Genomic DNA, 23,928 nt, shown 5'->3' with positions numbered 1-23,928 from the left:
CTTAAGGATTTTGAGTATGATAAATTTCATTGTACTGCGTCCTCTGATTTATTCAATTTTTTTTTTTACAACTGAATAGAATTTGCAAACAACCTCTAGATTTTGTACACGCACGACACAATGAAGCAGAACATTAGTCGTCCGTACAAAGTTATACAAAAAGGAAACAAGGTAGGGACACAACACAACAGAGGTGCAAACATTCAAATAAAAAAAATTGTTCAGAAAGACCTTCTCAATAAAAACATAACGCCGCAATTATCATTACCACTCTCTCAAAATTCATTGCTTGTCATTAGTGCTTTAGGATCAATGGCACCAGGGGCGGTAACCTGCTCCACAACGCCACGACGTTGCTCGATCTGATCCATCCTTTCGCCATACGCATATAATTCTTATATGTAGGTAAGATTGTCAATTAAATTATTGCTAACTCAGCAGCCACACGCAAGATCGCGTGGATGGATGGCATAGTGATAGTAAGGGGCTTGTGTGTCGAGCAAGTAGGAATAACTAGACTTTTTTTACTGAACACGATGAAATAACAAGGTACTTGAGGAAAATTAGTGCCCCTTGTAGTAAAAGCAAATAGTATATCCCTAGGATGCCACGAAGCGTGTGGACGTAGTAATGAGGCGGTTGCTGTGGATCGTGTAAGGGAAATTGCAGGAGCAATAAATCTTCATTGTTAAACATGTGCAACATTTTGGCTGCAATCATTACAAGCATATTTTATTTAAACTCAAAAAATAGTCTTGCCGAGGGAACACTTGCTGTTTTTTTGTTTACACGCCGTTTCCTATGTCAAGTATTTAAAGAACTAGAGGTAGGCATAAATGATGTTTCGCACAAGATTTATTTCTCCTTCTTAGGCCTATAGGTTAGCTTTGCAAAATACCGCTTTCTGCATTTTTTTTTTTATATACGTTATGTTTTTAGGCTTTGAAACATATTTCACCATTCGCAAAATACCGCGAAAAATAGATCACGCGAATGTATACTACCCTGTAGCAGATTCCGTGGCATACCACTCTATATCACAAAAAGTTAAAAAATCCACAATTGCCAAAATTTGCAAAATATTTAACCCGCTTAAATAAAGTCGTTTACATTAAATATTTTCCTTATTGCTGGCAACAATCTTTTTGCCCTACTTCAGAAAACTCAAGAACCCCTCTAAAAAAACATAAAGCGCTCAGTTGTTTCCGCAGTAAACACAGCGGCGATACTTCGCGCCTCGTTCCACAAATATGTTTCAATGGCAGAGTAGCCATTGAAACAAGGCAACATAGCTAAATCCATCCTGAGTTCACTTTTCATGCTTTCGCGTTCGCAACTCATAAGAACTGCCTAGGTGTCCTCTGAATCTTTTTGCCCCTGCGCTTCATAAATATGCACCAAATGTAGTAAATGTTAGTATTTATAAACTTGCCGGCCAAAGAGCAAATTCGACTGCTATAAATGATGCGGTCAGTGCCGGCACAGAGTGACTGTATTTGTTTCTTGCTCGCAGACCAAGAGAAAAGAAATAATGGGAGACAGATGGACAGATGGTATCCACTGTTAAAGCTAAGGTGCCTTTATCTGAATGGGCCGCTCGTGCTGGAGCAGTTGGCAGACAGTATGCGAACAGCGACAACACTGCATCGTTCTTCAAAGACGAGTGTTTCGTGAGAAACTCGCAGCAGTCAGCAGCCGCAGATACCGCGTATAGCTGTCTGGCATAAATTGCTGGGAGCAGAGCTTCACGTTGGAGCTCGGAGTCAACTGTCTTTCGAAGTCTATCCGGCAAACGGCACCGACTTACACCTTGTGACTCTTCCAGTCTCTTGGGCATTGGTGGAACCGCAGCTCCAGGTTGCGCACCGGATTTGGTGATGCAACCCACAGCACTACAATTCATGCTTGGCATTGCCCAATGAGAGTCCGGCTCCACGACACGCGCATGAGCGAGCAGCACCGCTTTGCTCTCTTCTGCACGGTCGCGGTAGCTGTTAAATAAAATACCAGGACACAAATAGAAATAGAACACAGGATAACGCAGTAAGCACCTCTTGCCATCAGTGGAATCGCAAAATGCCACGGGAAACGAAGTGTGCACAGCATCCGTACGAGCATAAGACGAAACCTACGTCATTGCCCAGTGTTGCTTCACTAGCTCACCCGGTGCCAGTTTTGCTCACCTGCTGTCGGGCCGCTAACCCAGCTGGTAGAACATTTTTAATATTGGTTGTAATCGGGAATGCGGCGTCGATTTGACGTGTTAATTTGGGTACGACTGTATTTTGATCCCCCTAAGTGATATCGGCCAGTTCTATAGGGTCGACTTTTTGAGTGGAGTTGCCTTTTAATGCACTGCTGCGGTGCTGTCTCAAATTTCGTGAATGACCTTTAGAAATATGCGTCCGCTCTCAGAATTGTGAGAAACCAGAGCAAAGGAAAAAGCATGCTTGACCTTTCAAGCGACAGACTCAGAGCTCGACCAGAGAAACAGAGCCAAAGTCATTGTAGAGGGTGATTTTTATTACAAATATACGTTGAACACTATAAAAATATTCACACTTTGAGTGGAACTGCAGAGTTTGAAAATGATTTGTTCCAGTGCTGCACGCATATTCAAAGTAACTGACACCACGAATGACGTCAAGTTACGCATCGTTGCCATTTCAGAAATATGGTTTCGGTTCTTTGTCACGAGACAAACTCCGTCAATTACGTGTACATCACTGCACTTGTTACAAGCTTTGTAGTAGGTGTCCATTTAGTTAAGATGGCTCAACAACGAAGACGAGAACACAATCACCAAGCTAAAACCCGAGACAATTAGGGAGCCAGCGATGAGCAGGAGACAAATGCCTAAGGTACACAAGAGAGAACAATCACGTCAGTTTAAATACATACGAAACGTAAGAGAGAAAAAATTGGAATAGCAGATTTAAATGAGCATTTCACGGTGCAACACCAACGCAAGACTTGGACCATATTTTGTCTAAAAAAGACAAACTGTCTGGAAATTCTGGCTGACAGATTGCAGAAACAAATATGAAGCGTGTAAATCAAGCACGGGCAAGTAGCATACACTCACACGTTGCTTGCGAACAACAAATCCCCGAATGCCCTCTCCAGGCGTGGCCACTCTCCATGCGCAGAAACGAGATTCGTGTGAAGCGTCTGCGCATGTGCCATGCAGACAGCAGCGCCACCGCAGCGGAGTGACGTCAGAGCCAAGAAACATTCCAGCTGCTTTCATAAACCATGATTTTGCTGTCAGAAGTCAAGCTAGACATTTTGAAATATTTCGTACCCGTATGTTCATGTTGAGTATATGTCTTCAAAGTATTTACCTATAGTAAGATATAACTCAACAAGTTCAAACAAGGCAGCAAAGTGGCACAGCCTGGAAAGTGCACTCAAAAAGGCCCCTTCAGCAGATATAAAAATGTACCACAAAAAAAAAAAAAAAAAAAAAATCTGACCCATAAATAAGTATTCCTATAAAAAATGATAAATAAAATAAAACAAAAAAACTTTTTTTTTTTTTTTTTCAGGAGGGATACATTATTTTTGAAGTTACCGTTCTCTACTCTACTCCCCCCCCCCCCCCCCCCCTTGGCAGACTTTTAATTTCATGCTTGCTAGCGATGCCGATATAGTGGCGTGGGTATTTAGTTTGAAAAGACACTTTACGCACTTTAAAACACCATCAAGAAAGTTCTATTTCCCCACGCAACCCTATCATATTGCTTGGTTTTGTCCAGCAGCAATAATAGAGTTGGAATTATTTTAAGAAATGCTTATCGGTTAATTGATTATCTGTTAGGAAGTTATTTGGCAATCGTTATCCACTGTAGCTAACAACCATTTCTACTGGAAATGGCCTCTCCTAGGCATACTTCAATGGCCTATCAAACAGTGTTTTATGAAGGCCCCAGAATAGAAAAAAACTGATCTCAGTTCAACCACTGGACAGAATGCAGGGTTTACACTTTGAACTCGGTACTTTTGTTGGCTTGACCAATGTGGCTGCTAGAAATATAAATATAAGTTGCCACCACAAATGCTGAAGATGATCGAGATAATTCTCTTTTTAAATGAAATCTGCTGTATTCTTCTTTTATGTACACTTCACCAGTAACTACAAATAAATAGAATCAAAGTAGGAGCATTTTTTTTTTAATACTGCAGCACAGTGCCCTGGTCCTACCAGAAATTCTTATATTGGTCTATGATCCAGCAATGACCTAAAATATGTCAACTGTGAGGCAACAGCAAACTTCGCTTGATTTTCCCTGAGAAAAGTTCTGCAGCCGCAAAGTGGTCAAACTTTGCCAAACAATGTCAGGTATGCATCAAAACAGGAAAAAGCCAAGTAATCAGTCGCAGCCTCCGCCGCTGTCACAGCCACCTCCGCCGCTGTCACAGCCACCTCCCCCACTGTCACAACCCCCTCCCCCACTGTCACAACCCCCTCCGCCACTGTCGCAACCCCCTCCGCCACTGTCACAACCCCCTCCACCACTGTCACCAACTCCACCGCTGTCACAATCTCCGCCACCATTGCCAACAGTGTCGTGAAAGCTGCCATCAGAATGGCTGCTCCCATAACCGCCTTCAATGTCCGTCGTCCAGCCAAAAGAAGGGTCGTGGTGATAGCCGAAGAAATCCGGACGGGAACGCTTCTTGTAGCCACGTTTCTTTGTGCTGCTGTTTGCACAACATTGGGTTTTGCAGATGCAAAGGCATATGACGACAAATATTGCAGCAACCACTCCGCCCAGCACGTAGACGAAGATGCTTACACTTTCGTAGCCACCCATGGTGCCAGAAAAGTGAATGCAGCCAAAACGATTATCTGAAGAAAAAAAAAGACTAGCATAAATATGTGTTGCACATACGAGTGTAGGTGTCACTCATAGAAGAAAATTGTAGCTGCTGTGTGCGGTCATGCAATTGCAGTGCCGCAAAGAAACTCATACTATATTGCAGGCCAACAGTTCTGGGTCTGTTGCATTCTAGCAGCATATGAACCTTTCTAAGTTAAATCAGGACCCCTATTTATTTCATGTTCCCAAAAACCAAACTCCAAATCAGGACAAATACAGGAGTGAAATTCATTCCACAAATATACTTTGCCCATGCAAAACAAAAATAAATGCAGAGATGTCAGTTCATATTACATAAACAAGCAAAAAAAAATGACTAGGAAAATTAAAAAAAAATGCAGATACGAAACAAAAATTTGCATGACTATAAATCACTGCAGGTTTTTGGAGCAGTGGATTCATTTCTGAGTGCCTGTGAAAGTGCAAAACATGTTTATAAACAAAGGTAAGGTTTTCAAAAAAGCCTGTTTCATGTTTTTGACGTTATAAACAAACTACTTATACTAGAAAGAGTAAGCAAGACTCATTATGCTTACTAGCATAACTCAGTCTGCAATGAAAAAGAAAAACTAAATTATTTTAGTCCATTGCAATTCAAGAAGGTAGGGTGAGGGAAGGAAGGAGGAAACAGACGGAACGCTGGAGGGGAGAGGGGGAATTTCCTCCTCTCTTCGGCATTCTGTCTACTTCCTCCTCCACACCCTTCCTTTCCCTCGCCCTACCTTCCTGAGTTGCAATGGAATATAGGTGTGTGTTCAATATCAGAAAAAAAAAAAAAATTAAAACCAGAGTGAGGATTTTAGTCACCTGGAGAAAACAGTTCCTCAGCAACAAAAGCAAACTTCAGGCAGCTCATGAAATGTTTGTAGTAATGAAAGTTGCAATAATGAAAGTGCACATTTCAATTGATGTTGCCTTGGTCTAACGAATTAACATGACCAACCACATATAAAAAAAACTGATATGTGGCTTCTTGACTGCATGGGCCACATGCAGCCTCACGTCATGCAAAATGAAGACGTCAGCTGCTGGCATATCGGGCCTTCTTTGGCATATCTTTTGGCGCAAAACGACTTGCAGAAACCTTTAGTCGTATCCTGTATTACAATGGTCCTCTCGGACACAATGTTTCCAAGCGAAGCATTATGAATTTTGATAAGGGCTTTTTATCGCAAGGTTTAAATTTTAATGTGGGAATGCAGGTCACTGCATGGAATCTGACCGTCCTAATCTTCTCCCACTTCAAGGTCGATTTTCTCACAACAGGAACCTGTAATCTAGCAGCAAATGTACACACCATTCTAGACTGGAGTCTGGCTCCTAACAGGAGCAGCAATTAGAGCGGATCCATCATCCATCTGGCTATGCAAAAGCAGCGTGCAGAATGTTTTAAATGCCCCTTGTACCTTTTGAAAGAGGTAATATTACAGACAAGTCATGGTTGAAGCAAGCACATGCAGCAAGTAGCAAGCAAGGCATTTCTTAACGAAGCAGGACAGGGCAAGTACCCTTGATGGAGAGCTCATCTTCTCAGCGATCACCAGCACTGCAAGTGCCACCGTTGCCATCTCTGCAGCTGTCACCGTGGCATTGCAGTCTGTAGCGACGAGTTGGCCCCCGTGTACCACTCTGATTAAGAAGCTCGGCTCAAAGCACACAGCACATCCGTGTCACTTCTTGTCCCCAGCCTCCGCAACATTGCAGTGCAAGCAACCCACAAGAGGGAGTGTCAACAAAGCAGCAACCCCAATGAGGATGACAGCATAGGGCAGTGCAAAGAGTGTTAGCCTTATGTGAGAGTGTGTCAAGAGAAAGAGACTAAGAAAAAAAGAGGACGACAAAAAGAGGAGAGAAAAACAAGCCAAAAAGTGGCACTTTCTATCAACACCAGCGTAAACACCGCGATTGGGACAGGACGGTTTTTCTTCCAAGACAAACGGAACATGGGTATGATGAAAATCATAAACAGATTAATTACCACATGTATTTCCACAGATTGCATGACATCTCTATGACGTTCTACCAATCCATCGACAACAGCTCACTAATCTTCAAAAGCCTCAAAACACGAGTCACACCCTGAAAATTGCGATATCTAGTTCACCTTCGGGTGGGTAATGGCATCATTTCTGTTTTATGTACTGTGTTTCATATTTTTCGACTATATTCTTTGTGAATTTGCAGTTTTGTTTCACTCAAGTTGACCTTGTGCCAGCATTAGGTTTGTGTCACCATAAGCACTTGCTGCTGCTTTCCTGTGCCTGGTTTGAACTTGATATGGGTTATGACTTCAGTTTCCTTCTTTACGAGTTTATGCTGATAATTATTTGTTTGTGTAGTGGGGTTTGAGACTGTCTGTCAGTATTCAATCTACAGAACCCTTCAGGGCCTGTAGCTCAAGCAGTGATGAGCATAATGTGAAAATTGAATCATAGTGTGTGCTCACACTACCATTCAGAAAAAATTTTGCATTCTAAGGGTTATGAAGTCAACCTAATCTGTAGGATTTTTATGTACAACTACCGCAAAGTTCCGAAAGAATGCCCACCCAAAATGGAGAGATAAATGGTGAAAAACATGGGGTGGGCTATCTTTGGGGATACCACAGCGAAGCTTTATCAAAAATTAATGATAAACACCCTGGCACCGGCTACAAACCACGTGACGCGGGAACTGAAACCGCATATCTCGGACACAGCAAATTCGCATTACACGATGCGAAAAGCACGTGGGAATTTGCTATGAACTCGTGTCATGGGCAAGGATACCGCAGGTTGCGGACGCAGCAGATTCGTGTTTCAAGGTGTGAACGATCCGCAGAAATCCGCTGAGAACTCGGATCTCAAGGGAACTAACACCGCAAATTGCGGAGGCGGCAGATTCAAGTTTTTTTTGGTGCAATAGACAGGTGGAAACCTGCTACAAACTTGCCTGCCACAAAGACCAGTATCGCGCGTGCCAATTGCAGAGAAAAACACGGAAAGCAGAAATCTGCAACAAACTATGTCACGAGAATGGACACTGCAGATGGCAGATACAGCAGATTCGAATTTCACGGTGCAACATACACGCGGGAACAACTCGCGTGTTACGGGACCTGATATTGTGCGCGCAGATGGCGGACACGAACATGAGAACCCGCTATGAACTCGCTTGTCAGATGTGTCAGTACAGCAAATTGCGCGGCAGCATGACGTCCGACGGGAATCGAGGATGGGCGATGTTGTAAAATTTTTATGTTGCATATATTCAGCCAGCAAAATGGGATGGGCGAACTCTCTTAACTTCATGGTATGCTTCTGTAGAGTACGTTTCACAAAATATGTTTCTGCCCCTATAACTTTGAATGAGCAATTAAGTCAAGTAACAAAAACAGCACAGATGTAGAAAAGACTGAAAAAGTGTGCTAAGCAAGGCACTTACCATAAAATACCGGGCAAGCGCCCACTAAAACTTTGGAGATAATCGCAAAAAAATGGGGGATGGGCGCTTGTCTGGTCTTCAATTTTACATATAAATGTACTGTGCATATTTTTTCAGATCTTACAAATTTAGTAATGGGCACTTAATGTGGAATAGGCGGATGCGCAGTATTCTACGGTAAGTTAGGCAAACGCAGAGGGACTCTAGTACAAGATATTCTCAACATGAAGGGGAGGTTGCATAAACTCCCACAAGAAAAAAGTGCTCAATAATATTGAGATGAAAGATTTGCATGCTGATATTTTCAACAAACAATAAAAGGAGTTACTTCTCGTCAAGAAGATCCAAATATATGAAACTCTCCAAAGGTGTTCTTCTTCTCTGCCTATGGCAACTTTTCATATCCTGTACTATGTTTAGTGGGAAGATGATTTCAGTGCTGTATTTTATATAAATAGTTGCAAACAACATATGCAAAATGTGAGTCATGTCATGTCTGTTAGAGGTAGCAACACGGATTAGCACTAACCACAAGATAAACTCCTGCCAAAGCTGTCCAAGCTGCCATTCATGAAGCAATGTCACCATGAAGTGGCAAAACACAACTTCGTTTAGCTTGGTATCAATCCTAAGTTGACAAGTAATTCCTTAAAAAACAAGTGGTGTAGCTGTCAGGAAGTTAGTCGCTCACTGTTAGCCCTTAACAGACGTTAAGAATTCTACTCAACATAGCATATCCTAAGTATATGTTAATGGGTTACAATGCATTAGTTTTGGATCAATTAGTATGCATCCATGCTGTGAGAGCACACATCCCATTTTTGTAGACTTCAAAACTGGCTAGAATGTAGGTATAAAGCATCCGTCACTTCAGCTCTAACAGGCACTGACCCCCATATTTTTTTTGCAAATATCCAATGGTGGGAAGTTTACGATGTTCTGCAGTAAACATCTGAATAAAAAACTAATGACGGTTCAGACACTCCAGAGTTTCTAATGTCCCCAAAATGTGATGTATATGACGCAAATTCGTTAGAGAAATTTGTTTGATTCATTGGCCAGAACGTACAAACAATAAAAAAAAATGCATGCACAATGATAATGTTTTAATGCTGAGAATTGAGACAATTTCCTCTTTAAAATAAATGTGCCTTGTTTCAAAGAATATATGCCAGCGGTCAATGTCTCTCAAAATCATTAGCGTAGCAGTCACTTTGCTAAAGCACTCCATACCAGGGGTCTCAAACTCATTCCAGTATGGGGGCCAGATAACCCACCCCCCATAAGGGCCAACCAGTGAGGAAAGGAAAAAACGTGTTTTGGGGAAAAAAGAAAAAAAAAGAAGAAACCAGCAATGGCAAAGCAGTTTAGACTTTCTGCGATAAAGATGAGAAGGGGCTTGGAAGCAATTATTAAGACGAAACATAGTGCAAAATAAAGCAAAAGTTGTGAACATTTGTAAACAAAATAGTGCAAATATTCTGAACACAACAGAGCAGAGCTACGTTTCCAGCAAAAATTAATCGACGACAAGAGCCCAATATGGTGCATGCTGCGGCAGCGCTCGGGACATTGGAATGGGGATTAGCAGATGTGGGATGTTGCGGGCCGCGTGCTTGAGACCCCTGCTCTATACAGCCTGTTCGCATAAAGATAGTCAAATGTTTTTGGTCCACAACTTCAACAGAAAACTGCTTGGCAAGGCCAAATTTCACTGCGAATTTTCCCGAGGCGATTCTCCCATCACCCAATGGCAAAAGCGTAACAAAGCTAGAGTACACTGTATTGAGGCGAGTGCATTGGTCTGGACTAAAAAATTACAAAAGAATTACACATAAAGGACAAAGCACGGACAGCACAAGATGTGCTGTCCGTGTTCTGTACCTTTATGAGCAAATCTTTTGCAGAAACCTAAAAGAGGGTAACCAAACCCAGCCTTCACCCCTTCTGCTGCCACCCCCTCCACTATAGTCACCACCACCACCGGTGTTACCACCCCACTTGTCGCGAAAACTGCCGCCATCACTATCCCCAACTTCGCAATGGCCTTCACCACCTAACGTACAGTCACCGGCAGCGTCATGGTCAGAACAAGCGGAGCCCGGATGGCGAAGTTTGTTACAGCCGCACTTTTGCGTGCCGCCGTCATCGGCAGGTTTCTTCATGCAGATGCAAATACAGACGACGCAGATTATTGCAGCAGAAAAGTGCCGCAATCACATACCCGATGATGCTTTCAACTTTGTAGCTCGTGGTGGTGGAACTGCGGATGCCGGCCAAGACGGTTATCTGAAACAAAAGCAGCACCGAATTGTCATGCACGGCACCAAAATATTGTATGGATGTATTGGTCCTATCGTGGCACACAAGGTTGGTGGCGTAAATAAAGTTGCAACTGCAGTACCACCAAGTATCCTACTGATGCAATGCCACGAGCACATGGCTGCAGGCGTCTTTGTCTTTCTGCAGCGTCTCGACTGCCCCGAGTTAGGTAAATATGATTGTCATGATAATTATATATCCTACTTATAAATACTTAAGGGGGGACAATGGCTAGAGGTGGAACTTCTGGACTACTCAAGTGATCGGAATGAAATTTGCAGGGGAAATTAAACTTCAGACGTAGGTGTACTGTGCAAACTTTCAGCTCTCTAGGACAAATTTACATACCTGCATAAGTTGACGTGTCACTCTTCATTAAGAAATCTATGATATACAAATAAAGCTATTAAACACCATTTCGACTGCCTGAATATAAAGTGGGGGATATGGGACTTTGGGAAATCTAGTTTTAATAACTCACATGTAAATATTTCAGGAAGAGTTATTACCTCAAAATATGAGATGCATATCTGTCCTATGTCAATTTTTGAAAACTTAATTTTTTCTCAATGAGGACTTCACCTTAAAACAAAATAAAGTAGATAGCCCGATTCCCCAGTAAATTTCAGTTCAGAAACATGTTGATTGTGGTATCAGAATACTTTTACCTTCGTACAAAAGATTCCTCTGTATGAAATTTACAGCAAAAAGTGGAACTGGGAAAAATGCATTCAAAGATTGAACTCCTTTACTCTGTTACTGCCTCTCAAGATGTTGAAAATATTTTATATCAACATAACTATTGGGAGTATGATTCTCAAATTTAGTGTAAGGGTGTATGATTGATTTCTAAAACCAAAAACCTCAAAATTGAAAAATGAGTTTTTTCACAAAAATTTGAAATTTAGGCCCATGTCTTCCCTTAAAGGGGTACTCCACCGATTTTTTGAGCTACCTCAACTAACTATATTTTCTGACTCCCCGGCCTTTACTCTCTCCGGTATGCTATTCAGAATCGCGAAATTCATAATAGTTATTGCAAAATCGACAAATGAAAATGATGCAAAAACCAACATTCAAATATACGCGCGCTTTTCAGGGCCGTGACGTCAGTGGCAGGCAGGCTTGCCAGTCGAGCAAGCAGCCAAAAAATAGAATATGCCGATCATTTGCTCCGTGCTGGAGCGCGGGTACTGCAGCGAGCTTCCCAAGCATTCATTTGACACCATGAAACTGCTTTGAATCAGTTTAAAACAAAATCTACAGCCCAAAGAGTGAACCCCTGCCTTCCACTGATGTCACTTTTTCACTGTTGCCAGTAGAGACTTCGAGCTTGAAAAACACGGTGAGGACCAAAACTGTAAATTCAATAACTTTGCGAAAAAACAATATTTTGACCTAATATTTGGGATACTATTTTCGCGATGTTTGTTGGTTAGTTTAGCAGAATTTCAAGCAAATCGGAGACAATGAAAAAATCGGTGGAGTAGCCCTTTAAAGGGGTACTCCGGCGATTTCTTCATGGTCCCCGATTTGCTTGAAATTTTGCTAAACTCGCCAAACAACATCGCCAAAATAGTATCCCAAATATTAGGTCAAAATAAATTTTTTTCACAAAGTTATTGAATTTACAATTTTGGTCCTCACCGTGTTTTTCAAAGTGAAAGTCTCTACTGGCAACAACGAAAAAGTGACGTCAGTGGAAGTGTAGGGGTTCACTCTTTGGACTGTAGAATTTGTTCCCAACTGATTCGAAGCAGTTTCATGGTGTCAAATGAATGCTTTCGAAGCTCGCTCCAGTCCCCGCGCTCCAGCACGGAACGAATGACTGGCATATTCTATTATTTAGACTGCTCGCTCGACTGGCAAGCTTACCTTCCACCGACGTCACGGCACTGAAAAGTGTGGGTATATTTGAATGTTGGTTTTGGCACCATTTTCATTTGCCGATTGCGCATTAACTATTATGAATTTCGCAATATGAAATAGCATACCGGAAAGGGTAAAGGCCGGGGAGTCAGAAAATAGAGTTAGTTGAGGTAGCTCAAAAAACGCCGGAGTACCCCTTTAACAGGAGTAGAACATATTTCACTACTACGAGGTATATGTGAGCACTACAGAGTCGTAATGATTGTATAAATAAGGGAATGAACAAATTGCATTAAAGCTTTCACAAAGGAGCCTTCAGGTGGTGCATTTGTCACACTTCGTCACTTTAATTTCAGAAGTGTAGGTTTCTAGAAAAAAATGCAAAGGATAAACATCTTATTTCTATGCACAAAGAAAAAAAACAAAAAGAAACTGCTTGAATTATGTTGCTATTCACAAATGGCACTACTACATACATGGATCTTCTGGACCTGCAATCGGTATTCGTCTCAAAGCTTTCAAGTTTTCATTCCGTGTGGTGCAATCTGTGAGCAGCAGCCCCAACTTGTTTTTTTCTTCTTGGTTTTCTTCCTGTGAAGTAACATGTATTACTTCTCTTGCATTTTATTTCCACACACCTACACTCAAGAATTTTGAGTGTGATAAATTTCATTGTACTGCATCCCCTGGCTTGTTACTTTTTTTTTTTTTACAGCTGAATAGAATTTGCCAGCAGCCTCTAGATTTTGTACATATGCGACACAATGAAGCAGAACATTGGTCGTCCGTACAAAGTTATACAAAAAGTAAACAAAGTAGGAACACACTACAGCAAAAAATGCAGGTTAAAAAAATATACAGAAAGATTTTTTTAATAAAACCCTAGTTCCACAGTTATTATTGCCACTCTCTCAAAATCCATTCCTTGTCATTAACGCTTTACTAAAAATATAGAGTACTTATAGGTGTCACTATGGAGTTGTAAAATTTATATACTATTTTGATTATATATAAGCCATAACATGTTTTATTTGGTTTCTCAGCCAGTAACATCAGCCAGTAATGCCAGTAACATCAGGCATAGACAAAACGGTTATGCTCATTATCAATTAACAGTGATTGCTGATAGGCTCAGGAGTCCAGATCACAAGGCAGCCACCTCCTAGAAAAATCCCGACTTCAACGGGGCATTGGCTGCTGATAAATTTCAATTGTTTAGCTTTAATTGTTCATAGTCCTGTACAGCAAAGGCTCCATGTTGACGTGCAAGATTCAGCAATGTGAAATGATGTGCCACCTTACTAAAGTTTAAAGTACCTGCACCACAATGAAAACAATGTGCTGCTGTTGCACATGCCCTGTATCAGGCCTAAAGAGATGCTAGATTCTAAGTAGCTTGTAGTGTGAGCAGCATGCAACGTAAGAATGTTTGTGCGGTACAGATTTAAGCCCAAATTCTAGGAAAGTAACACAATCACCTTACCATCAGATCAAAACTTGGAGTCTGACTGCATTAAATTAATACATTCATTACAGCTATAATTAAGGCCACTATCAGGTAGGCTAACTGCCATTATAGCGTATTTAGGCATTTCAACTTTCCAAATGAAGTGAGTTTTCAAATATGCAGGTATACAGTCACCAAGCGATTTTTTGGACGCCAAAATTTCAGACATGCCCCATTATTTGGACAATTTATGGAGCCATCAGTCGCCCCATAGAGCTAATGTATAGCAGTGACTGAAAATGTGGACAATGTATGCCTCATTTCTAGATTTTTCGGACTTTCTAGCAGTCAGCGTGAACTAAACCGCCGGCATTGTGTTCCACAACGTGCACAGCGGGGGAACCGAGCATGCTATGGTCCCCCAAATGACTCAAGAGGGGCGCAAATTAGGTAAATTTCTAATTAGAATGCAATTAAATGCAAAGGTGCAAGCGAGCTGGACAAGAATGATGAAAATAATCCCTGGAGAAGGGGAACGAGAGGGACAAAGGACAAACACAAATCTCCAAACACAGCTAGGTGACTGGTGCGCGACCGAAAAAATCCGCCTGGTCCGGGTATCGAACCCGGGACCTCTCCATTACAGGTGGAGCGCTCTACCAATTGAGCTAACCAGGGGTCAGACATCAGTAGAGCAAACGGGTTTTATCAGCTGCCACCAGTCTAACACCAACAAGGGTGAAGCTTGCAATTTAAGGTTATAATTAGAATGCAATTAAATGCAAAGGTGCAAGCGAGCTGGACAAGAATGATGAAAATAATCCCTGGAGAAGGGGAACGAGAGGGACAAAGGACAAATTTCTATTTTTGTTGCGGAACACAACAAATATAAAACCTTACACCCAGCATAAAAAGTGCCAATACTGATGTATTTTTGGCTGAATTCACTTTTTTTGGACTGCTTGTTTATTCAGAGTTCTGCGTGATCCCGATCGAATCCAAACGATCGGTCGGCGACCATTGAGTATGTCAAAGTCGACTTTGGGGGTTTTACGTGTCAAACCAACGAAGGGCATCGGCACGCCCCAGTGGACCATCGAACCACCTGGGGATCTTTTGACGCGCAACCGAAAGCTCGGTTAAGCGTCCCCTTTTCCGCAATAAAGCTCCGAGAGGATGCAGGCACCTCAGCTGCGACTTTGGGTAGTGTCATATAACTCTGTTGCTGTTGGTTGGCGTTCCTGGCAAACCTAACCAAGCATACTGATGTCTGGGGCTGCTTCGAAGACAAGTAAAAGTGTCCAAAGAACAGCAAAACATAAACCACGGTTAGAGCAGGCACATGCAGCAGGCAACAGGACGGGAGAAAGTACCCAGGGTAGAGTGAGTTCATCTCACTAGTCGCCACAGGCACCACAGTCACCACCACCGTAGCCACCGCCACCACCATCCCCAAAGTCACCCCCACCAACATCGCAGTCGGCGGCAACAGCAAGCTGGCCCCCATGTCCCGCACCAATCAAGATGCTCGGCTCAAAGTACACGGCACCTCCGTGTCCCTCGCTGTCGCCCAGATACTTGGGCGCCTCCGCAAAGTTGCAACACAAGCAACCCAGCAGGAGGAGCATCATGAAAGCAGCAACCCCGATGAAGACGATAAGATAGAGCTCCTCCATGGGAAGGGAGTCGGCTTTACGTCATAATGCGTCAAGAGGAAGAGACTGACAAAGAAAGAGGAAGACAGAGAGGATGTCAAGCACAGAGCACCTCGCAAATATGAGCATGAGCACGGCAGAAAAAGGTCTGCCATCCAAGCAACCGCTGAACCCAAAGCGGAGAGTGCAGTTTACTTACAAGTCACGAGCAGCTCACTTGACGTCGTCCCACATACTGAATGCCATAGGATCAAAGAGGCAGCAACTCTGGATGTATCGGAGGTATTCAGCCATGCACTTCACTTGAGCGCATTGTTCACAGCGCAGGCTTGGAATGAGCTCCCGCTTATTGTCTGCAAAGAATGATAATTTTAATGTTGTGGAGCGTGAGTTGCGGAAGCATTGCAGAAGTTCACCACTAGCTTGTGATTAGCACCAAAGGGTTCGGCTATGGTTGCCAGTGGACACCACATATTGTTTATCGGCACGTGGTCTGTTTTTACGATGACGAATGCAACAAGACTCTAATATGCCAATCCGACAAGCAGTAGAGGTGAAAAACCGTCTATGGGTGCTTTGGACAGGGTAGCTGGTTAACATGGCCTAGATATCTTTTTAAATCGCAATGACTTCAAAAGTTTCTAATACCAGAGCAATTTTAATTGTCTAACATGCAATTTGTGAAACAAGGAAAATAGCTTTGTTCATAAATTGTCTCAACAGTCGAAAGCCGGTGATATCTCAGTCTAAGAATCAATATTTCTTTATACAGAACATCAAAGGAAGCCTTCTTTGCCTAATTTCTTTGATAATTCGATGACTAAAAGAACACAAAACATTTGTAATAAAAAAAAAACTGTGTACCATGAAATCCCGACAGATAGCCCACCTAACATCAAGAGCAAATCGGCTGAAAATATTGAGTCGGCTAACTTTCGGTGTACAATCAAGAAAAGTTAAAAAAATTGCAATTTTTAGGTTGTGTTTTTTCCAAGCTCATTATGGTGGCGAGGGGCAACAAAGCAAAGATAACTGTACTTCCCAGTCAGCAACGTTCGCTTATATTCCACCATACCGAACTAGCCGCATTTAAGCGGAGGCCATCATGGATACCAACACTACCATTATAAGGAGTGGGCTATCTTTCGGTGTTTAAAAAAACAAAGCAAATTGAGCCAAAAATAGGGGTGGGCTATCTTTCGGGATTTGGGGCAGATTTTACGGTAAGCACTTTTTTTTTTTTTTTTTTGCCAGTGGTAGGAACAAAGGTATTTTAGCGCAGATGTTTTAAACCTTTGTTAGAAAACTTTTATGAAAAAATGTTCAATTTGATATAAAGATTCCATGGAAAGATGAAACTAGTGACATAGCATGTCATGATAAATGGCAAAATGCAAGACAGAAACAAAAATGAAGATGAAAAGAGAAAACCTGCAGACACAATGTTTCATTTTGTTTGCGTCTCTGCCCGACCCATGATTTTAAATCAAGCTGTTTTAACCAAACGCTACTACCATGCAGGTAGTAGAGAAAGAAGCTAAGAAAAAAAAAAAAAACACTATGAGAAGCTTGAAATGGTAGCCACTTTTTTGCTGATGAAGCCAAATATTCCAGACAAAATATTAGCTGTCATTCTAAGGTACTTCGGGGGATTTCGTCTCAAATGTTAGGAGTCACAAAAACGGCATCAACAGAGGGTGACAAGACGTGCTGCTTGAAATTTTTCTCAAATGTATGTTACTGCATGCTAACCTAGTGGATTTTGAGATTGTCTATTTCTGGTGATAACTCAATCTATGGGCTCTAAGCATCCTAAGAACACTCGCAATTACACTAATGGGTGGCCAACTTCTCTACTAAATATCTAATCAAAGATCGTGACATGCCCCTCTTCATGCACCCTGCAGCAGACACCAGGAAGCGCTGTCGGACGGCGTTTTAAAACAATAATTTTTGTATTACGTCTCCTAGCCCAAAGATCCGACATTTCTGCCAAAATGTAATGCACAATGCACTTATAAAGACTAATAATGGTAATGTCCGGAATCTCTCCGCAATTAGCCATTTTCATTGGTCAAATTCTATGGAAGTGGTGGGGACGCGAGGATGGCTCCCACCAAGAGAAAATAGTGCCCGTGTATTTCTATGGCTGCGAGTTCACTAGGCTGCCTTGCTGTCTAGAACTGGTTATTTCTATTGACTAAAAGCCCAACAAACAACATACCATCAAAAACAAGCATCTACAGAAAGCAATTGAGTGCCCCTTTAAGACAGTTAGGGGAGGTTGGACAGCAGACACACCCCAGTATGCCTCCAAAAAATATCAGTTTACAATCGTAAGTGCTTATGGTGGTGGTCCCTCTATAGCATTTCCCCCAAAAATGTAATGTTCTTTTTTGTTTTTGTTTTTTTTTGCTGCACAAATGAACTATATGCATCGCCGAACGCTCATTCTCAGCCCAAATGTAGTGCTAGTGATCCGAACCAGGTGCAAAAGTTTCAGAACTAACCGCTGCCTCATCCAAAAGTTTTTCTGAAATTTTCAATGGGAAAATTTTTGGTAACTGGTCCAATTCAGCTCCATGTATTCAAAGCTCCTAGCCACGATTTTCTCACTGAAAATTTTTGAATATGTATCACTTATAACATTTGCATACGATAACGGTTAGTCCTTAAACTTTGACATCTGGTTCAAATTGCACACGCTACGTTTGGGAGGAGAGTGAGTGTTCTGCAATGCATAGTTCATTTTTGTCAGGAAAAGAAAACCTTAAAATATTTCTGGGGGCAACTTATACTGACGGCAAAAGGTAATGCCTTATAAGGAAGCATATGGTGCTGTTCCCTGATCAATCACACTCCTGTAGAGAATCAGTTTGGTCTATTCTAATTGGTTATTTTGTTCCCAAGAGACAGACTGACCTAAAGGCCGACACGCAACCAGAGAGGAGGAATCCCCTTTGTCTTTTTCTGAAAAGTAGCTTCCAGGTGCAATCCTTTTGAAAAAGAAGGAGGGATAGGTGCAAGAAGGAATGGACAGGAGGAGAAGGAGGAAGGGTTTCCTGCCAGGCTGCTTGCCCGTCGCCCCTTAAGGCTTAAACTTTTAGTGTGAAAACAAGACAAACGTAACGCCAGCGGTGCGTTCTTCGAGAGCTCACATGGACAAAAGGTGCAGCGACGCAAGACACAAAAGCAGTCACAGAAGGGAAGCACACGGCACAAGTGAGAAAGAAATGAAGCCGTGGTTTGTCGCCAGGTGACACGCCATTCCCTAAGCATGAAGAAGCGATCCAAACTGTTAAGTCAAGATGGCAAAGAAAGTATTGTTAGCATGGGGAACCAATCCAGCAAGATATGTGAAGGTGGCCAAGGAAGTGTTATAAGCTTGGGGAACCGATCCAGCGAGATAGGTAAAGGTGGACAAGGAAGTGCCGTAAGCATAGGGAACCAACCCAGTGTGATAGGTAAAGACGGCAAAGAAAGAAGCCGCACCACTACCAAAGTCAGACCAGCTGCTGAGCCACCAAAAAAGCCATAGGAGGAAACGGTGCCGCATGCTCAACGTGACTTGGGGTCCTACCAAGACAATGCTAGCTCACAAGAGGGCCCTGGTTAAGGCTCCCGAGATGGTGTCAGAGAGCACCGCTGTCGGAACGGTGGCTCCGGTGCGTCTGCACAAGCAGCAGAACATGCCCACAAGGGCCACCAGGAGCAGAAGGGTGCAGGATGCAATTAGGGCCGCCTGCATGTCCGTCTCCATGGCTAGCCTGGCTCATGCCGTACGCCAGCTGGACCAAGGCAAAGGCAACTGGACGGGTGAAGAACAAACGTCTAGTCAGCTTCCGTCGAAGTTAATTTTCATAAAGCTCCGAGGAAAGGTAATATTAGGGTCAGTGTCAGACTTCGCAGTGTGTACGAGAAGAAGGCCAACTCGTTTTAATAGAGAGTGGTAAGGAGAAAGATGGGACGAAAAAAGACAGAAAAGGTCAATATCTTATGTAACGGAAGGGAACAAGAGGAAATGGGAAGTTGCAGTTTCACAGGCAAGACTGATAAATGACGGGTTTTAGCTGAGCGAGCTGGGCCATGTTTGTGGACGTAATCAGCTGAAAACAGACAAAAAGGCAAAGAAACAAAGAACTAGACACCCACCTAATTCTCTCAGTTTCCTTGCCTTCCTCTGTATGTTCAGCTGGTTCTATCCACAAGAGTTAAACATTTTTTTCAGGTGAGCAATTTTTAGTTTCTGCCATATTTTAGTCAATTACTATGCAAGTTCCATCTTTCATGTAGTGCCCAGGACGAGTGACTATGTTCTTTTGTCATTCGGTTGATCTTGTGTTACTGTGCACCGTTAGTCAAGCTCACAAGAATGACACTTGCAAAAAGTTGACTTTCAAGCCCTAGGTTGTACAGACAAGTTCCCAACTAATTTATGGATATTTTTAACGTGGATTTTATGGAATTTGTAAGAACAAAATTCGATGGAAACATCAATGGTAGCTCACTACAGAAAACTAGACAAAGGTTCTTAAGTAAACCAAATATGGTATGAAGTGTGTAGTTTTTCTCATTAGCAAAACTCTCTTCTCTATTATGCAAATGATACATACACATAACAAACGTCAGGCGGGTTGTACCACATGTTGGAAAGATAGCAAATGTGACCATGCTGAATTCTTTTGGATTCTGCCATCTTTTTGAAGTGTTGTATGATGTGCCTGGCTTTTTACTGTGCATGTCTCTTGCCTTTCCGTGATGATTCATTAAAATAGTAGACAGGCAGAGTCAGGTAAACATACCTCTTTGAAAAGAGCCATCTGGTGCCAAAATGTAATGCCAGGAAGCATTGCACGTGGAAACTTGTAAAATATTTATGTAGTATGTCATTAATGCCTTTACTTAGTATTTGTGATGCAATGACATCGACATCTATTAGAACATGACAAGGAAAATGTGATGAACTATAACAGCCAAACAAATATGCATCAATCCAGCAAAACATCCAAAAAAGATCAGCAAAAAAAGAAGGCTCTAATGAAAAACCTTATGTGTTAATAAATTCTTATAAGTTGTGTTGACATAAACACAGTGATTCTCAAATTAGCTCTTTGATGATGCTGCACAACTTGGTTTTTACATGACTGGATGTTCAATTCTCTATGGCAGCGGTTCTCAAATGGGGGTTCGCGAAGGCATTCTAGGGGTCTGCAAAGCCCTCTCTCATCAGTCAAGCTCGGCAAGAAAAGGTGTCTTTTTTCAGATTCAGAAGAAATGTTCCAATTTTCAGGTGAATTTTCTCCAATGCATGTCCATGCGTGAAGTCTACTTCAAACTAGCCCTTAGTTGTGCTTATTTATTAAATCATTGTCATAATTAACCTACCCCTTCCCTCCCCTTACTATGAACAGGGTCCTCCATCGTCCCCGCCGATCCACAAGGGGTCCACAAAATATTAATGGTTGAGAACCACTGGTCTACGGTATATTAGAATTCCTTACACCGAGACTTCAGGTGCCAAGCTATTACCACACGTCTATTGAGACATATTGGACCGACTCTTAGAAACATATCTTAACTAAAGCATTAAGAAAGCTTAAATTAAAACAAAAGATACACCAATACGGTGCGACACTAGACTATTTGCAAAACATGGAGAGTGCCCTGCCTATTCAGGAGTGCACTACGAGAAAGTGCTGTACAACCACTGATCCCACCGCTGGTTTAGATAATCTTAGCTCCAAGAGGGTGCCACATATCCACAGGTATGCTGCAGTTATCGACTGGTGGAATTGCATATGTTCTTAACAGTCAGGGGTTATCAAGTGATCCCTCAGTTCAACTTGTGGAATGGAACTTCCAAAATCTTCAGAAAATGCATAGAAAACTAGCGGTAAAAGACGTGCTCTTCTTCGACCTTTTTACCATAGCATTGGTTCGACATCTTGTAAACCCTGAGATGGGGAACGATAAAAAAAACGGACGAACACAACACAATGATTGTGATTTTGTTGTGTTCGTCCGTTTTTTTTTTTTTATCGTTCCCCATCTCAGGGTTTACAAGATCTGGATTGATTACCGGCTTGCCTGCACTCTATCACTGCTTACAAATCCTTAGTTCTTTGTTAGGTACAACAAGAATTCAGCAGACATTCTTCTAATGTAGTAAGTGAATTCTGCATGAACGCGTGCGGATCGCTGTCGCCGTGTTCTTATCTAAAGCTGTGCGTGTTTTCCTGCTTCGACGCATGCCCTTTCGACCGTTTTGTTCTGTCCCATGCTGTCATGTCATGCGCTGTTCTGCAGGATGGGTGAATGTGAAGATTTAGATAAGTTACCGCGCTGCCAAGTTATAACGCTCTAGCGCGCTTTGCTTTTAAATCCAGCAATTCTTTCTGCCCTAGGCGACACGGGAGTCACAAGTACTTACCACGAACTGGCCTATCCCTGTCTTGCTTTCTCGCGACGGTGCTGGTGATCACACATCAACAGAGGTATCATTTTCGTGCTTCACCGAGAGGAACATTTTTACGGCACTCCTCACGACCATAAGGCTACCAAGTCCGGCAAACTAGTCGAGCGTCGAGCCTTCACCTCCGCTTTACAACGCTTACACCAGCGTTGCACCTCAAGGCTCAAGATTAGCTGCTTTCCGCATTTTGCGCAAAGCAAGAGAAACTGTACGCACGCTACGCCTCGAGCACTCTTTCCGGATATATTGCCATATCCTTTCGCGCTATGACGGCAGGGGAAGTGTGACAGGCACGCCAGATACCTGCTGCAAGCACGTGTGGAACTACGTTACATGATGGGCATCGTTGATGAGGATGATGTATGATCTCTATGTGAGGATGAGAGATGAGGAGAAAGACTCCTTGTTGCTTTGATGTTTTGGCCACGGGGAGACGGGGAGACGGGGAGGCATGACCGCATGACGTCAGTCACGCAGCTTTCCCAAGCCAACACACCGCTCGCCTCTTTCTTTTCCTCCTCGCCAATCCTTTTGGGTAGATGAATAGATAAATATTGACTGTACCATTTATATTGGATGGTAGCTAGCGCTATCTAGCCTAGTTTAGATCCCCATTTTAAACTTTTTAAACTTTCGAATTAAATTTCGTCTCTCATTAATGCACATTTCGCCAAGTTATATATCTAGATATTCTTCTTAAAAGGTACGATCCGTACGGCGCAGGCCTCTTGCGTCCTAGTCCCTAGTGCCGTACGGTCGTACTTGGTCGTACCTCTAAAGGCGCATTCACACAGCGGAAAGACGCGCGTCGTGGGGGGAATTTTTTGCTTATTTTTGTATTGAAAAAAGTCGCGCGCCGAGGAGGACGACGCAGGGAGACGACGCTTCGGAACCCAATTTCTCCCTCGACGCGCGCGCTTGAGCCAATCAGCGAGCGTCCGGACGTGACGTACGCCCTTTTCCGGTTAGGACATGTTTTTGCTGTTTTTTTTATTTTCGACTCACAATGAAGGCGAAAAGGCAGAGAGCTCGGGGGATTCGTGCGTTCGTGCACTCGCCGCCAAACGTGGCCGGAAGCATTTCAGCGTGGAAAGAAGCAAGCCGATTGGAACATCTGACAGTGAGCAGTGTTTTATGTGCGTGTAGGACGCCGTGAAGCAACTTTTCATCGGTTTGCGCGAAGCTGCCGCGAAAGCTGCCACCAAAGTTCGCGGTGTGTTCCGACCTCCGACTGTGCGGGAGCGATCACTCCCAATGTGTTGTGTAGTTTTGTGTACACCCATCACTACGGAATACAACAGTCCTCCATCGAAAACACTTTCGCACAGGCTGCGTGCAGTGTTAAAGGTACGGACGCGAAGGCTCTGGGACGCGCCGGCGTAGCACCGTGCTTTGTTTGCACAAAAACGCGGCAAAAGAGCACCTGAAGCTGCCCGTTCGAGTCCGTGCCTTTCGCCAATGCTGCATATAACTGGAGTGTAAACGTATATATAATCATCACCGCTGTCCATTCAGTGAAGACGGTTGTCTCCCACCGCATATGCAATCGCGAAGGCAAGGCAACAACAATCATGCGAAGCAGACGAATAAATAAATTCCGTGTTCTCTCGACAAACGTGAGATTCCCCGAGACGACGCCGCCGTGGGGTGGTCCTGTGTGACTGCTTCGTATTTTACGACGCCGGCGTCGACGTCGACCGCAACGCGCGTTTTTTGCTCAGTGTGAATGCGCCTTAACCCACCTGATTGAGATCAGTGCTCTAACCGCTCTAACCCCACAATTTTGCGAAATATCACACTTCCCTGGATGTTTTCCACCAAACTTCTAAACTTTTCTTTGTTGTAATTATTTTTTTT

General features: G+C 42.9%; 1 protein-coding gene and 1 long non-coding RNA gene across 2 annotated transcripts; both read right to left on the bottom strand.

Moving 5' to 3' along the window:
* Positions 1 to 4,373: 4,373 nt before the first annotated feature.
* On the bottom strand, positions 4,374 to 4,817 carry LOC121836333 (TATA-binding protein-associated factor 2N-like). Its single transcript, XM_042291210.1, has one exon. The coding sequence runs from the start codon at positions 4,815 to 4,817 to the stop codon at positions 4,374 to 4,376; it is 444 nt and encodes a 147-aa protein (XP_042147144.1).
* Positions 4,818 to 10,527: 5,710 nt separating this feature from the next.
* LOC115333136 lies at positions 10,528 to 22,524 on the bottom strand. The gene is made up of 4 exons (XR_006077937.1): positions 22,030 to 22,524; positions 15,799 to 15,952; positions 12,974 to 13,088; positions 10,528 to 10,595 (listed from the first exon to the last, which is right to left on the bottom strand). It is a non-coding gene; the product is annotated as an uncharacterized LOC115333136 (long non-coding RNA).
* Positions 22,525 to 23,928: the final 1,404 nt, after the last annotated feature.

This window comes from Ixodes scapularis, unplaced genomic scaffold, assembly GCF_016920785.2.
Source record: "Ixodes scapularis isolate PalLabHiFi unplaced genomic scaffold, ASM1692078v2 PGA_scaffold2__306_contigs__length_199485367, whole genome shotgun sequence".
Lineage (NCBI taxonomy): Eukaryota > Metazoa > Arthropoda > Arachnida > Ixodida > Ixodidae > Ixodes > Ixodes scapularis.
This window is presented reverse-complemented; position numbering and strand designations above follow the sequence as displayed.

Excerpts from the sequence above, each read along its gene's own strand:
- LOC121836333 (XM_042291210.1), bottom strand. The coding sequence starts at position 4,817 with ATGGGTGGCTACGAAAGTGTAAGCATCTTCGTCTACGTGCTGGGCGGA.